The 17,048-nt window shown below is 35.9% G+C and overlaps 1 protein-coding gene across 1 annotated transcript in view; it reads right to left on the reverse strand.

Annotated features, from left to right (window-relative positions):
• SP3 (Sp3 transcription factor) overlaps nucleotides 1–17,048 on the reverse strand; it is a 55,575-nt gene that overhangs the window by 10,107 nt on the left and 28,420 nt on the right. The window contains exon 5 of the mRNA XM_046658165.1: nucleotides 161–350. Within this exon, the coding sequence (XP_046514121.1) occupies nucleotides 161–350 (190 nt within the window). The remainder of the gene's footprint in view (nucleotides 1–160; nucleotides 351–17,048) is intronic.

Consider the following 17,048-nt stretch of genomic DNA (forward strand, 5'->3'; position numbering starts at 1 on the left):
TTTCTGCCACACTCATACAGACACACACACACACACAAAATGATCATGTAATGAATAATTTCCCATGATTAAGTGACATGACATGCAGTATTTCAAAAATTAGAGTGATGATATTAGCAGTCTTGAAAAAAAAATAAGAGTATGTTTCATGTATGCATACCTCCCACCACCTTCTTTACAGTTGGGACAGGTGCAAGCTACCCTCCGAAATCTTTTTCGTTCTTGTTGTTGGTCCCCTTCTTCATCTACCACCTGTACTCTTAAGTGTGTTAGATCATTGGTATTCAATGTAGAATCACCACTGAGCTGCCACTCTTCAGGATCAGGTTCTTCTTCCTTGATCCTAATATCTAAAGAAAAAAAACAAATACAGATGAGAAGCAGCCCACTGGCCCAAAAAATAGCATGAGATCTGAGCCTCTCTAAGGTAAAATGAATACTATGTAAAAGTCAAAAATTGTCTATTTGTGGAGCATAATCACCGCTCCTTGTTGTGACTTTCTTTCAAAGCAATGTATTTTACTCTAAATATCAGAGATTAAGCCAAAAAGGGAATAAAGCCATCAAGAGAGCTTGCTTTTTAAAAGACTCATTAAGAAAATCAAGTAATTTTTTTGAGCAAACTGAGTCATAAATAATCTGAAACTTCAATTATAATTTTTCAGTTAGTCAGTAAATCCAGTGGTCGATTCAGATTGGAACAGATTCTAATGCCTTTAACCTCTTTCACAACCTGTATCATTTACGACTATCCATAGGCACTATATGTGAATACAAAAGAAGGTGTCATTCACTTGAAACTGTTACTCACAAACTTAAGCTTTAAAGTCAATCATTACTAAAATATCTATGATGGCCACAACATCACTGTGGACAGAGGTACACAGGTATGAGAGACAGTTTCTATTTCCAAGAAGTTTTAAAAATAAATCAGACTGGGAAACAAAATGAGCATGCAATGGTGAAGAAGAGTGGATATGACAAGAAGTTATGTTGTTTTCTCAGCAGAACCAAACATCTTTATTTATATCGACAATGATACAACTTTATTTTCTATGTGAAACTAAGAGGTTTTTTCATCTCAGAAATGGCTTTTTTTTTTTTTTAAGGAAGACTGGCCCTGAGCTAACATTTGTTGCCAATCTTCCTCTGTCTTTGTTTCCTCCCCAAAACCCCAGAGCACATAGTTATATATCCTAGTTGCGAGTCATTCTAGCTCTTCTACATGGGATGCCACCACAGCATGGCTTAATGAGTGGTGCCCACAATCTGAACCAGCGAACCCTGGGGCACCGAAGAGGAGCACATGAACTTAACTACTTGACCACAGTGCCAGGCCCACAGCTTCTTTTTTAAAAAAATAATGTATGATTTAGAACAAACATTGAACATAACCATCTTTGGTAAAACATAAATTCCCATAAATTTTTATTTGATTTATGTGAACTAAAAATCTTAATGGAAATTTATTTAGATCTGTATCAGTCAGTAATAATTGGGGCAAAAGTAGCCTAAACAATCAAATGTGCCTAATATCTCCTGAATTTATACCATACTAATGTACTGCACTAATAACCATCGGTCAGGAAAAATACCTCAAAGAGTGTAAAACTAGTTTATCAGAATAACCACAATCAAGAATCAGGGGGAAAAAATGAGGAAAGAGGGGACTCTAGCCTGGCCAACAGGGTAGATAGTGGTGCCATTCACTGAGACAGGAAATACCGGAGAAGGTCCAGAAAAAGAGGTTTGCGCTAGAGATTACAGAAGTTATCAGAAGATATACAGTGAGTCCATCCAAAGAAGTAGGTTAGATCACTCAAGGACTATGAGTAGAATGAGAAGAGAAAGTGGCCTATGATGAATGCAAACAGTTAAGGAACAGGCAGAAGAGGAGGAACCTGCAAAGGAAAGGAGTAGCCAGGAAAATGTGCTACATTAAAGAAAAGAAAGAATATGTTTCAAGTTCAACATCAAATACTGCAGATAAATCAAGAAAGAAACTAAGGAAGTGGGCAAGAAGCGAGAAAGTGTTTAATAACAAGTATAGATAAGCTTTTCAGGAAGTCTGGCTTGAGAGAGAGACGGCAACATGGCAGTAAAGTGGACCAAAGAAGAAAGTCAGGGAGAGGGAGTATTTTGTTTTGAAAGATAGCAAAGAGTTGAATATGTTTAAAATGCTTATGAGAAAGATCCATTACAGAGAGAGAGGTTGAAAACACAGGAGTGAAGTCCCTAAGAAGTCAGGAGGGGATGATAATCCACAGCACTTAGAGATTTAGCTGATGAAGCACAGCCACCTCTTCCTCTTCCTCTATTACATGAGGGAAGAAAAGATAACAGGCATTCATTCATCCAATAAATAGTTAGCTACTATATGCCCCGAACTGTGCTAGACCTCAGATACAGAGAGAATTTAATGGCTGGAAATTAAGGGGAAATTGGTTTCTGTTTCCTCAGAGAAAAGATCAAGTAAGAACTACATATGTATGAAATTCCTCCAGATACACATGAGAACCGACCTCTGTTCCTTTATAATCAGGTATCCACCCATATCATTATGACAAAACATTTAAGTTCCTGCACAAATATTGCACAGTACCAGCATTTACAAGTTAAATAAAAGACACAGCATAAGGATATATGTCCAGAGTTGGATAAATTTTTAAGCCCATACAATGAGAGATCTTATCAGATGTTTTTAAAGCTGCTCATATTACATTTGTGACAAGACAGCAGGAAAAAAGGAGGACAAAATAGTAATATCAAGAATGGATAAACAAGTCTAGAGAGACCAGAGAAAAATTTAAGACAACATACAGAACAAAAAAAGCAAATGATGAGAGAGGGCAACAACAAAATGCAACCTGACTGTGAGGATGAAGATATTATAGGACATTCCTGCTCCTACTGGACATTCCTGTTCCTATTCTCTCACTGGAACATACAACATATGTTTAAAGTGCATCATAGACAAGGAAACTTATAATTTAACTTTTTTTCTTACTGAATACAACATAGGTACATAGAACTTGACATGTCCAAATTGAACACAACTTGTTCACCCACCAAATCTTCTCCTTGCATCCTTCTTAAGTTAGTAGCATTACAAGTTACGTAACTGCTCAAACTATCAACTTAAGGTGAGTCTTGTTAGTCCACTCCCAGCCTGTCATCTCTCTCTTTTGCCAATCCATCATCTACATATCTTCCAGAACATTTTTCCAAATAAAAATCTAATGGCATCATTTTCCTGATTCAATACTTGCACTAATTCTCTATTTCCTGCAGTATAAAGTCCCAACTTATTAACTTGGTATTCAAGAACACTCTCAATCTGGCCCAAACTCGCTTTTCCAACTTCAGCAATAAAACACCGAAATTCTCATCATTTTCAGAACACATGTCCCTCTCAATGTCACACCCTAGTACGTGTCTCTTGCCTGGACTGCTTTCTAGGTCTTTCATCTTCCTATAACTTACCTCTCTCCTTATCCTTCAAGACTAGTTCAAATGTCATCTCCTTTATACACGCTTATTGTAAAATTAATTTATTGGCTCATACATCCTTTTAGATATGAATGCTTCTCTCAAAAGTGCTCAAAAAACAATCTGACTAAATGAACAAACCATTCCTAAGGAGGAACTTCCAATATAGGTAATGATCTACCTGAAAAGACTTTACCCTCTACTTTTCTATGCTCCTTCTATCTGTAAATAATACATAAGGAGAAGATTTTTAAAAGATTAGGGGTCAGTTCATATGGACAGGACCACAAAGTGCTCACTAAAGACAATAAATTAATTGCCCAACAAGTGTTACACCCAATTTTTAATCATTTTAAACACACCTGGGATATTTTAGAATCTTAACCATAAAATTAATCTAATAAATCCTAAATAATTCCCCTTGCCAAAGCACAGCAATTTATTTCAGACCCCTTAAAAATAAGTCTTCAGCGTTAGGCAGTCAAGTTTACATCTTCCTCAATATCCTAGTGTAGATGACGGGAAAATATTTTTTACTGTGCTGTATTAGTGTCCTACACGCTACCTAGTTATTCTTAGAAATCTACTGTTTATAAAGCTCAGGGGAAGGGGAAGTAATAATTCATCAAAATGACCCATAAAAGTATGAAAAGGTACTCAATATTATTAGATATAGGGAAAATTAAAATCACGTGATATCCTACACACTCACGAAGATGGCTAAAATTTTTTAAATAGATTAGGACAATTGTTGGCAAAGTAGTAGAGCAACTGAAACTCTCCCACACTGCTGGTGGGTGTGTAAATCAGCGTAACAACTTTGGAAAACCTTTTGATCTTCTAAAGCTGAATCTGTGTAAACTCTATAACTCAAGAAATTTCACTGCAACAGAAATGCATACACATGAGATCAAAGTACAAAAATTCACCATAAACTGGAAACAACTCAAATGTCCACTAGTATTGCAACAGAAAATCAGTCAAGATATATTCATTCATACAATGGATATGTTAAAATAATGAATATTAACAACTTCTATGCAACAACAGGAATGGATGTCACAAACATAACTTTAAATAAAAGCCACACACACAGTCTCTCTCTCTCTCTATTCCATTTACATAAAGCTCAAAACAACAGGCAAAACTATTCTACGGTGACTGCCTACCTTTAAGAGGGGTAATGACTGGGTACAGGAGATTTCTGAGGTTGCTGGTAATATCCCATTTCTTGATCTGGGTGGTAATTTTTCCTGTGCATTCATTTTGTAAAAATTCATCAAGTTACACACATATGATCTGTACATTTTTCTGAATGTATATTATACTTCAATATAAAGATTATTATAAATAATTTTTGTTAAGGAATCTATAGGAGATTACTTAAGGAAGAAAGACAGGCGATCATCTTTTATTGTGGTTGCATCTCTAGTTCCTATATAATCAACTAGCCCCTTCCCCCACCACAGGAATTAAAAAAAACAAAAACCAAATCTTTAGATGAATGTGCTCCAAAAATTAAGTCCACAATTTTAAATTTAGAATATAATGTTATTCATTCAACAAATATGTGAGTGACTACAATGTGCCGGTCACAGTTCTAGGTTCTTAGGATAAAACAGTTAACAAAAGTTAAGTTCATGCCTTTATCAAGTATACTTTTTACTTGGGAGAAAACAAAACAAATAAGTAAACAGTATTTTAGGTAGTAGTTAAGTGTTATGGGGAAAAAGCAGGGTAAAGAGGGACGAGGCTGGAAAGGAGGGAAGTGTTGCTGTTTTATTTGTTGTTGTTTTGTTTTTAACTTTTATCGAGATTATGATAGTTTACAATCTTGTGAAATTTCAGTTGTGCATTACTGTTTATCAGTTATGTTGTACCTGCAGCACTTCACCCTTTGCGCCCCCCCACCCCCCCTTCCCCTGGTAGCCACTATTCTGTTCTCTTTGTCTACACGTTTAACTTCCACATGAGAGTGGAGTGTTGCTATTTTAAATAGTGCAGTCAGAGAAAGCTTTGCTGACATGGTGACATTTGACCCTGAAGGAGGCAAAGGCGCAATCAAGGTGGGGGAAAGTATTCTAGGCAGAAGGAAAAGCAAGTTGGGTGTATGCTTGGTGTGTTCATGGAAAAGCAAGGAGGCCTGTGTGGTTAGAATGGAATGAATGTGTAGGAAGAATACTAAGTGATAAGATCACAGAGGTAAAAATGTGAAGGGGAGGATAAGGTCATATATGATGTTATACATTGTGTGTTACTTTGTAGGCCATTATAAAACTTTACATTTTACTCAGAGCAGGGGAAGTCACTGAGGGATTAAGAGGAGGGGGTGATATAATTTACATTACATTTTATCAAAATAAATCCAGGATCACTCTGGATGCTGTATTAAAGAGACTGTTGGGAGGCAAGGGCAGAAGTAGAGAGATTAATTAAATTAAAAGGCTGCTATAATTATCAAAGCAAAAGATGATAGCGGCCTAAAACTAGGGTGTTGAAGAGGAAGTGGCAAGGATTGGTGAGAGTCAGGAAATATTTCGTAGATAGAATCAATGACATTTGATAACAGATCTGATAGCAGTTTTATGTGAGGTGTCAGAACAAGAAAGGAGTTAAAGACATTCCAAGGTTTTGTCCTAAGCAACTGGAGAGATGGAGCTGCCATTAATTAATTGAGATAGGGTAGACTGGAGGTAGAAGACTGTGGGAGAGGGCTATAAATCAGAGGCCCGTTTTCAAATACGAAAGTTTTGACGTGCCTACAAAATACCCAAATGATGATGCTGATCAGGTAGCTGATGGATCCGGAGTTGAGGTAAAAGTATGGCCTGCAGATATAAACTTGGGCATCATAAGCATATATACTTGGTTACTGAGTCACTCAGAATGGACTGCAGAGAGAGGAATTGGTATTCACAAACCAAGTGAAAAAGTCATTTCAAGAAGAACATAATCATAGGTGTCAAATGCCTGGTAAGTTAAGTAAAACGAGGGCTGAGAAATGACTTTTGGATATAACAATGTGGTAATCGCTGGTGATCTTGACAAGAGCTGTTTCAGTAGAGAACCCAGGAAACAACCCTACCTAGAGTAGATTCAAGAGTATGGAAGGAAATAAATTGGAAACAAAGTATATAGTACTCTTTCCAAGTTTTGCTGGGAAAGCAAGCATTATTATAAAAACGAAGTTCCTAAACTAGCCCACAAAGGTAGATTTAACACACAAGACTACCCGAAATAGTGTAAACTAACCTTTACAACTGGAAGCAATATCTGTATAACATACACTAGCAATATAAAAAATGAATATGCTAATTTAAACGGGACTTTTGGTACTCAAGGAAAAACCAGTTTAAACGCAAAAAATGTAAGCAATAGAAATAAAAGTTCTTAAGATTTGCATAAACATTTAAGAATTTCATAAACTAACAGCACAGATTTTTAATTATGTCTACTGTCTACCTCAAAATATTTAAATTTCCTTTTCATCTGGCCTGGTATATGACTAACAGTATCTTTGTCCCATAATTATGGTTGTTTTCAAGGCATACCCCAATAAAACAAGTTTGCAAAAGGGAGATATAAATGAAAAAAATTTCCTGCACACCTGGGTAAGAGTTGAAGGAAAAGAGAGAGAAATGGAGTTTAAATGATTTAATAGATATATACACACGATATGATTAAGACTAATTTTCTTGCATAACCAATGGACAAACACAAAATTGTACAAAAAAAATAGCTTAACACATTATCAGTACACTTCAGAAAAATACCAAAAAAGGAGAGAGAATGTGATGGAAGCACAATCTGCTGGAGTACAGGAGTATGGTGGTGAGGGTTTAGATGAAATCAATTTACCATAGCCACCACTAAACAGTACTGTTGACTTCCAAGAGTTTGGTTGCTTCTGTGGTTTAGGAAGAGGATGAAGCCAGTGGTCTCCAAATTTTCCAGACTGCTCAACACTATTAGTAAAGTTTTGAACATGCAGCCCATAAATGTGTTTATTAATTAAGCACATACATAACACTATTGTAATGATTATGAAATCTTATAAAACATAGATAAATAAGATAAACAATTTTAAGTGTATTGTTAATTGTGATAGCTCAATATTAGATAATATGTCACAACAAAATATTTAGGATGAGTTTCGATATTATCAACAGCAGAGTGTCTGCCATTTTCTTGTTGTTCAGTGATACTTGCATTTTTTTCTATTTAGTCCATGGTTTCTTCATATGAATATTAAAGCCACTTGTCCATTCTGAAGGTTTATTCAGTTAAAACCAGAAAATATAAATCCATTTAATCCAAGCACATATAAATAGTAATATGCAGCAGCACGCTAAAAGCACACAAAAAAGTGAGGGAGTAGGCCGGCATGTCCAAGCAACACAAACACAGCTGACATGGAATAAGTGAAGAGATCAATGGCAATCTGTATAATTAATATTAGTTAAAAATTAATAACTCAGGGCATGCCCAGATTTCTATTAAAAATATTACCAGAAGAAAATGTTAAATGCTTCCTCCTAAAACTAATTGCTAATTATTTATCAACAGAGCTAATAGAATATTTAAGATAAATTCTTAACTGGTTTATCAAGTCTGGAATATGCATATTTAATTTAAATAACTAACACTAAGTAAATATGAATTACAGTACTCGTGATAAAATGAGATATTCTCTTTTATCAATAGCATATCATTAGGATTTTGTTATTCTTATCAAAGGCTTTCATATTCTCTGCCTTCAATGTTTTTAAGCACTGATGAAATTACTTCACTTGATGCTAAAAGTTTATTTTGTTTACATTTTCCCTTTAATCAGTTTCACCTGGCATAAAAATCACCTAAACAGAATTACAAGATAATCATACAAGGTCGAAAATATTATTTTAATTAGATTTTTACATTGATAACTACTCAGATTCCAATGGACATTTCAAAGCCACCAAAAGTCTTTCTCCCCCCAAGTTTTTCTTTCTAGGGGATAGTTCTAAAGTATACACATGGATTCCTAAAAATATAACTTCACTAGTCTAATCAAAATAAGTTACACCTTAAGGGAAGGTTTTAAAACCAAATTTTATTCCTTTACCAAATATAATTGTGTGTGTGTGTGTGTGTGTGTGTATTTAGATATATACGGACTATATAGATATATATTCCCTGCTTTAACACTAAGCAATCTCTTTCCCACAAATCCTATCTCCTTAGATTTGGATCATTATTCTTCTATGACTGCTCCCCTCCCCCCCAATTAAAATTAATCTTTAATTTCACCTCTTCTAATCTTTTTCAAACCTCCCTTCTATTTTTTTATAGCAGTTTTCCAAATTATCTTCAAAGCTTTTCTACCCAACTGGAGATTATACATTAATAGGATTATTCTTCCTATTAAATCTAAACAATACAAGCTTTTATAGGATACACACACAGAGATATAATGTGGAGATTATTTTAGGCTGATTATTTCTAAGAAACGAAAGACTCAAAGTTTTTCTTGTTATCTCCCCCTTAACTTTCTAAAGAATTCAGGTTAACAAAAAAATCTGTTTCAGGAAGCTAGCACCTTAGCATAACATGAACTAGGTAGTAGATGCAAGGGGGGAGGGGTAACCTAGAAAAGCCTATTTTTTGGGCTCCCTTCTATGTTCTTCTGTTTCTGTGTGGCCAAACACTTGTTTTCCAAACATGTGCTCCTTTCACCTACCTGTGAGAACTGCCTTCCCCTTCCCTCTGAAATCCCTGACTATCCCTACCCCCTACATCTTCTTCTGTTTTAGGTGTGGATGGCATTTAAGATGAGGGCTTTGGCCGTTTTGGCAAATTACTCAGTTTTCCTAGGTCTCTCCCATGTATACATATTATTAAACTTTTGTTTGTTTTTCTCCTGTTAATCTATCTCATGTCAATTTAATTCTTAGACCAGCCAGAAGAACCTAGAAGGGCAGAGGAAAATTTCTTCCTCCCCTGCAGTACTTACACAAACCTTCATGGTATAGCCTGCTACACACCTAGGCATGTGGTACTCATCTCACAGGACCACTGTTGCATACACGGTCCATCGTTGACCAAAACGTCACTATGCAGCACCTGACGGTATGTGATTTTAACTGTAGTTTGAGCAAATCAAATTAATGTGACTTTAAAAATCTGGGGAGAATAAAGAAAATGTTGTGTGTGTGTATGTGTACATACACAATGGAATACTGTGCAGCCTTACTAAAGAAGGGAATCATGCCACATGCTACAACATGGATGAACCTTGAGCACATTATGCTGAGTGAAATAAACCAGTCACAAAAGAACAAATGCTGTATGATGCTACTAATATGAAATTATCTAAAGCTGTCAAAATCACAGAAACTGAAAGCAGAAAGGCAGTTGTTAAGGGGCAGGGAAAGGAAAGAGGATGAATGGGTAGAGAGTTTCAGTTTGGCAAGATGAAAAGTTCTAGAGATCTGTTGCACAACAGGGTGAATATATATAATACTACTGAACTGTAGACTTAAAAACAAGATGGTAAACTTAATGTTATGTGTTTTTTACCATAATAAAAAAAATCTTGGGGAAATCTCCCTTGTTGCTTCGCATTCTCACATAAGACTTATTTTTGGAACCTCACAGATCAAATCTTCAAAGTCACAGGTAAGAAGTTTAGAATAACTATGAAGGATACATACTAATATAAGATATTATTGCAGACAGTATTCTTTCCTAAGGCTCCTCCCTTTCCTATAAGCTTGAGAGACGACCTTTCCATCTCCTTCAGATAAAAAAAAAAAAAAACTACTTTAAAGCTACTATAAAGTTTTTTTAAAAAGAAAAAGTTGTTTTCCTCCACCAGTGCCCCAGGTTAAAATAATACCAAAAAGGATGACAGTTCCCAATAATCCCTGACTGCTATCTAAGAAACAGCAACAAAGTGATTTGTTACAAGCAGCCCTCACAACTCTGGCTATTCAAATCGTCACAGCACCTAACGTTCACCTTAAGAGACTAAATTTTTAGAGACAACTAAAGATGATTTGAAGTCACATATTATGAATAATGTTAAGTATTTAAACTGGGAGATACAATACTGCTGTTGATTCAAAACAAACTATGACCATAATATAAATTGGATCCTACAGTAGTTTACATCCCTGTCACCTAATCTTCTAAACATTCTATCACTGGAATAAGCAAACACTTTCTTAGTCTAAGTACTTGAGGAGAAAACACATTTTTAAAAAATAAGTCTTAGTCTAATAAGACCAAGGGGGGAAATACACAAAAACAGCAATAAGTTGTATATGATTTTTTAATTTCACTTCTCACAATCCTATTCTCAGTTTTCATACCATCCACGCAGTAGATAAACCTATCTTTTTCCAGGTTCATATATACGTGTTTATGTTACCCACCAAGAATGCAAAAAATACCTCTACATTAATTCTATTTCTAATTCATTCTAATTCCATGTTGCAGGAAAAGTCTCTTCCAAATTGGATGGTTTACAGTCATCTCTTAAAATACTCTTTAAAAAAAATAACCATAATAGAATGGATTTCAGTTACGCTCTTTAGATAGTATATATTATCATAATTTGGTCAAATAAAATGAGAATGGTATATGACATAATATAAACTCATTTTCTCAAATTTAAATAACCTGGGGTACTTTTTATTAAGTTTTAATTATAAAAAATGTTTTAAAAATTAAACACTGAAAAAGAGGATTATCCACTACTTCAATGTTTAATTGTTTGTATATCACTTTAAACATACATCTAAAACTTCAAGGGGCTGGTCCTGTGGCCTAGTGGTTAACTTCAGCATGCCGTCCTTGGGCAGCCTGGGTCCAGTTCCCAAGAGCGGACCTACATCACTCATTGGCAGCCACTGTGGCAGCAACCCACATTCAAAATAGAGGAAGACTGGCAACAGATGTTAGTTCAGGATGACTCTTCCTCAGCAAAAAAAGCAAAAACCAAAAACTTCAGGGCACAAGTTGTTTAGGAAAGTAGTTTACCAGCTAACTGTAGGTTACCATATTTTGAATGGAAATCTCTCCAGAATAATTACACATTTACCTATTTTCTTTGGCAGGAAGCTCAGAACATTATTTTTAACCTTTGTCTAGTGACTACAATTCATTATTAAAAATAATTTATGGTATTAGACAAGCCCTGAACACTGCAGTAAAAATGTCTAGAATTCTAGTTTTTGATTACTTGCTTTCTTCCCAACTCTGGTGATATCAACTCTCTCCATTCCCCAACTCTCAGGCCACCAGACCTATCATCCCTTCTAATGTATATCTTCCAAGCCAGTCTTAAACTTGAAAATCAGGCAGGATTGTTAAACCATTGGACAAATTAGGCATAAACAAAGAATCTGAGCCTTCTCCTAAGAAACCAAACCTAAAAGAATGAAGACGGCTACAGTGGCTATACCTGCTCCTGCATAAAAACTCTCAAACTGTTTCCTTAAAGGACACTATGAGTGTCAGCAGAGAAGATAAATATATGGGGTCCCAGGTCCTCATATAAATCAGAGCAGCCCCATATGACCAGTTTTATACATTGGGGTTCTACCTAAGACTTCATTTGAGAAAGAAGTTCTACTCTAGCACTGGACTAAAACTGATGTTGCTGCCACTGCTGCTATAGCTAGAAAAAATAATGGTTTGGAGTTTTCCCCCTACCCTCTCGTTAAAAAAAAAAAAAAATTCCTTTTAAGCAAAAGGAGTAAGATTCTCCTTCCTCAATCTTGTGTTAGAAATGCATATTATTTTTTCTAAGGATTATTCACAACACTTTCTGTGGATTCTCAACAATCTTATAGAGTTGCTATCATCAGAAACAGGATCAATGTTTTAAATGATCCAGTAAACCACACCCATGCATAGCTCTGAAGTTATTTCTAAGTATAATGTTACAAGTTTCAGTGTTTTCTTTTTTTTCCTGTGTCTTCTACCTACATAATCTCTTTGCCATACTACATATATATGTATTATATATAATGTATATACGTAGCCAATGTGTGGGTTGGCTATTAAAAGGAATATAAGCCCAAAAGCTGTACCTTGGTAGTCTAAAATTTGCACATTTTCTTTTGCTCTCAAATTTCAATGTATTCAATTCAAACATTTATTGAGCACCTACTGTGACTAAAATTATAACCTAACACATTAATCAGGACAGTGAGGTTGTGTTATAGTAACATACAATCCCAAAAATTCAATAGCTTGAGACAACAAAAGTTTATTTCTCACTAATTTTACGTATCCAATTCAGGTTGGCAGGGGAGATCTGCTTATCACAGTCCATCAGGGACTTAGGCTTCACTTGACACATGCTTCCAAGACTACCACCTTGCCAAGGAAGGTAAAAAGGAGAGTGTAAATCACATCCTGCTCTTAAACTTCCATTCACATACTAGTGGCCACAGTAAGTCACATAGCCATGCCAGACTTCAAAAATGAGAGGAAAGGACAATTCTATCATGTGCTTAGAAGAAGAGAAGGGGACTATTTATTAAGTCATGTCTCCCAAGCCCCCCTACTGGTGAAATACTCAGTTTACTCTTCTTTCCACATGGGGAATACCCCCCTGTCCCTGCCCCTGCAGAAGATAACCCAACAATCCCATCTAGTTAGAGCATTAGCTCAAAGGCCAGGATCTGTGGATGATGTGGAAATAACCTCTATCAGGTCCAGATGTAGCCCCTCTTCACAGAGACCTATTAACTAAAACAAGTTAATCTACCTCCCTTCACAGACAATACACAATGACAGAACAAGGTAAGTATAACCATGAAAAAACACTCTTGTTCAAAACAGGAGGAACAAGAGACACCACAGTCAATGGTTCACAGTAATTCATAAACCCAGCTGAACAGATAGTGCAAGGGTTCTCTGCTCTGGTAACAGGGGATGCTCTGATTGACCACTGGGAGGAGTTTCTAAGTCCAGTGCTCTCTGTGCCTCTTGGGAGACTTCCTTGTCTGTTACCTTCCTCCACCACAAGTGAAGCAGAACCAGAGAGTGTGCCTCCTCAGCAAGGCACAATTCCCAGCCTGCTGGTAGAATGTTAGGGGGTGGAGACCAAGAACATTAAATCTCAAGCACTTACACTTTTTTTCACACTTTTTTCAATTCTTGTGGTTCCTTTGCCTGTACAGCTCCTTAAAAAACTTAGAAGGCTTCTTATCCGTTTGATTTTAGCCAGTTCCAAGTGCCAATATCCAGAACCACGGCTCTTTTTCTAGATATGTCTCTTAGATTTACTACATTTCTTTGCTTTCTTGCCCCACAGACTGTGTGTCTATTTCTCTCTACTTAATTGTGGGTACCTTGGGCTTACCTGGCTTTAGCAGGAAATCCATACCTTTAGTCTCTTTTCCCTAATACAACTGAAAGACACCACTCCCTCAGTAGACCTTTACTGAGTCACTTTAATCTATTCAGAGGTTTTAACAATGAGAGTAACATTTGTGGAAGACAAACAAACACATGGATAGGAGAACAGACTGGTGGTTACCAGAGGGGAAGGGAACAGGGGGAGGGCAAAAGCGGCACATATGTTATGGTGACGGATAAAAACTAGACTATTGCTGGTGAACATGAGGCAATCTAGACAGAAACTGAAATATAATAATGTACACCTGAAATTTACACAATGTTATAAGCCAATATGACCTCAATAAATAATTTTAAAACAATATGAGTGATGGTCATAACCTTGATTAATTGGATCCTTGCTATAAGAATGAATTTTAATTATCTGCTCGAAAGGGTTCTCAGTTTCATCTCTTTCTGATCAAGGTAAGAAGCAGTCGCTTCTTCCAATCCTATGCATCTCCAAATTTCTGGACTTTCTGTTTCTCACTCCTACTTGCAGACCGGCCAATCATTTTCCAGCTCATCTCTTTCTTATATCTTGTCAAATGGAGCCAACAACAGCTAACATACAATGTTTTCCAACCTCGTCCTCTAAAGCTACAAGTGCATTAGGTACACTACTTGCCTTCCAAGTTACTGCAGCAAGATTTACCAAATGCTTCTCTGCACTGCATCTTCCCAGCCTCTAATATTAGTTTTCTTGCTGCCTGATCCTTGAGCCAATGCCACATTTGAGGGTTTTTGTTATAGTAGCCTACTCTTCCCATCAGTTTTGATTTTAGTCAAGATAGGGTACATAAGTGCTGCCCAAGAGAAATACAATCCAAGTCACATGTAACTTTAAATTTTCTAGTAGCTACATCAAAAAGGTTAAAAGAAACTGAAATTAATTTTAATAACATTTCATTTAACCCAATATACCTAAAATAAATTAATTTCAACCTGCAATCAATATAGAAATTAAGATATTTTACATTCTTTCTTTTCATACTAAATCTTAAAATGTAGTTTGTAGTTTACACTTAATCACATCTCCATTCAGTCTAGCCACATTTCAAGTGCTTAATAGCATTACGGATCCAGTGGCTACCATATTAGACCACACAGGGCAAAATTAAGTTGCAGTAGTAAGCAACCCGTGAAATCTCAGTGACTTAAACCAAAGGCTTATTTTTTATTCATGTCCATCATAGCTGAGGGTGTACTGCATGCTTTCCTTACTTAGGGATCAAGACTGGTAGAGTAGTCACTATGGCATATTGCATTGCCCAAGGCAAGCTACATAGCTACCTTCAACTTTGGTTTGCCCAGAGAGAAAACCAGAAATACTAGGTAGATAGCACTAATGACTACCATATTCCTTTTTTAAATCACAATTTAAAATTTTCAAATTATATCTTCAAGGAATTGTATCTTTTAAACTTCGCTTTCCCCCCCAACATATACCTACTTCAAAAAGCAAAATGATGAAGTGTTAAATTACTACTGCTACTAGTTACTTGAAATAGTAACTCTAAGACGTGTAGTTTCTTTACTACGGAACACAATTTTTTCTTTAACAAAGTTTCTGAAGGTTTGGTAAAAAACAACTGAAAAGATGCGACTAGAGCTCAAATACTATTCCTTCTACTTTATTTTGGCAAACAAGTACTTCAAATCTTCTTTAAACTTCTTGCCAGGCCTTTCCAAGTGCTGCTGCTGAAAGAAGTACAGGCTGAAGGGAAATTAAATGGGAGAGCCACATTTATTCCTCAAAAGTGTGGTGAAACAGGGGAAAATGAAGAGGAAAATAATGTTAATGAAAACTATTTTTCAAAAAGATTTCCTTATCACCTTTATAAGTTAACTTTCTGCCATTTAATACTGTAACATAAAAATCAACTGCCTATTTATCCAAAATATAGGCATTACTTCAAAGCTTAAAGCTTTACTTTCACAGATCTAAGGCTGAAACCCCTTTCTTCTAAAAATAAATGCTTACATTCCATTCCACCTTCATTTAAGCATCCAAAGAAAGAATTTCAGCATGTGAGAGGACCCAAGATAATGACCAGATTACGTGAGGTATTGAGAATTAAAGAGTGAGGTTTAAGTGGTGGCAATAAAAAAGCCCACAAGGAGGGGCTTATGTAAATAAAACAGCAAATTTTGCTTAGGGAATAAATATACCAGTATATACGTGGATTGGTTTCATCCAGCAGTTAATTCCTTCCTACAAAACCTTTGTTTTGAAGTTGGGCATTCTAACTTATTACTTACCAGTCTAGGATAAAATAAGCTCTTTTAAATAAAGCAGAAGTGATAATATCTAGAACTGATAAGCAATCCACATCATGCTTTTCTGAGAGAAAATAATAAATAAGACAAAGCCAAATCCCAACCAACAAAACAACCAAAACCAAAAATATCTACTGCATCCAAACTAAACCTTCTGATGCCAGATGTGAGAAGACAAAGAAATACCTGTTCTCCTGCTACCCAAAGAAATATATTACCCACTAAAATTTAATAATCCTAAAAGATCTCAGAAATGGTACATAATATACAAGTTTTTCTGCATGTTTTACTGGTAGTAACAGAGTAGCTAAATAATTTATAGTCCCCATCCCTCAAAATCTCCCAAAACATTTTCCTTTTCATAACTCTCTCCTTCAGTTTATCTACCCTCATCACTTTAATGCCTTTCACCTCTATTCCACAGAATTCCAGTCCTTTGTCCTGAGATCAGTTCCCTGGCTCTACTACCAAGTCATTCCAACCTAGCACCACAAATGCAATCCATTAAAACTGGTATTCCTTTGCCTCCTCAGCTTAGTTTCCCTTCCCAACTCTGCCAATGATAGGACCTTTTTCAAAACAAAGGATTCCTCTTTTATTCCCGATAGCTAATCCCAAATCCTGCAGATTCATCTTTTGAAATGTCTAGCATTCTTACTTCTTTACTTTATCCCTGTATAACTGAAATAGCTCCTACCTTCTTTAGTGCCAGTTTCTTTCCATTTCAATCTATTCCTGAAGTACATCTCCAAGCACAGATTTATTCACGTCATTCGTCTGTTCGAAAACCTTCAAGAGCTTGTTAAGTTAAAAACATTAAAATCTTCACCAATAGTATTCAGTGCTCTCCACTCTCTTACCCAAATGTGTCCTGTCAGTCACTAGTC

This window comes from Equus quagga, chromosome 4, assembly GCF_021613505.1.
Source record: "Equus quagga isolate Etosha38 chromosome 4, UCLA_HA_Equagga_1.0, whole genome shotgun sequence".
NCBI lineage: Eukaryota > Metazoa > Chordata > Mammalia > Perissodactyla > Equidae > Equus > Equus quagga.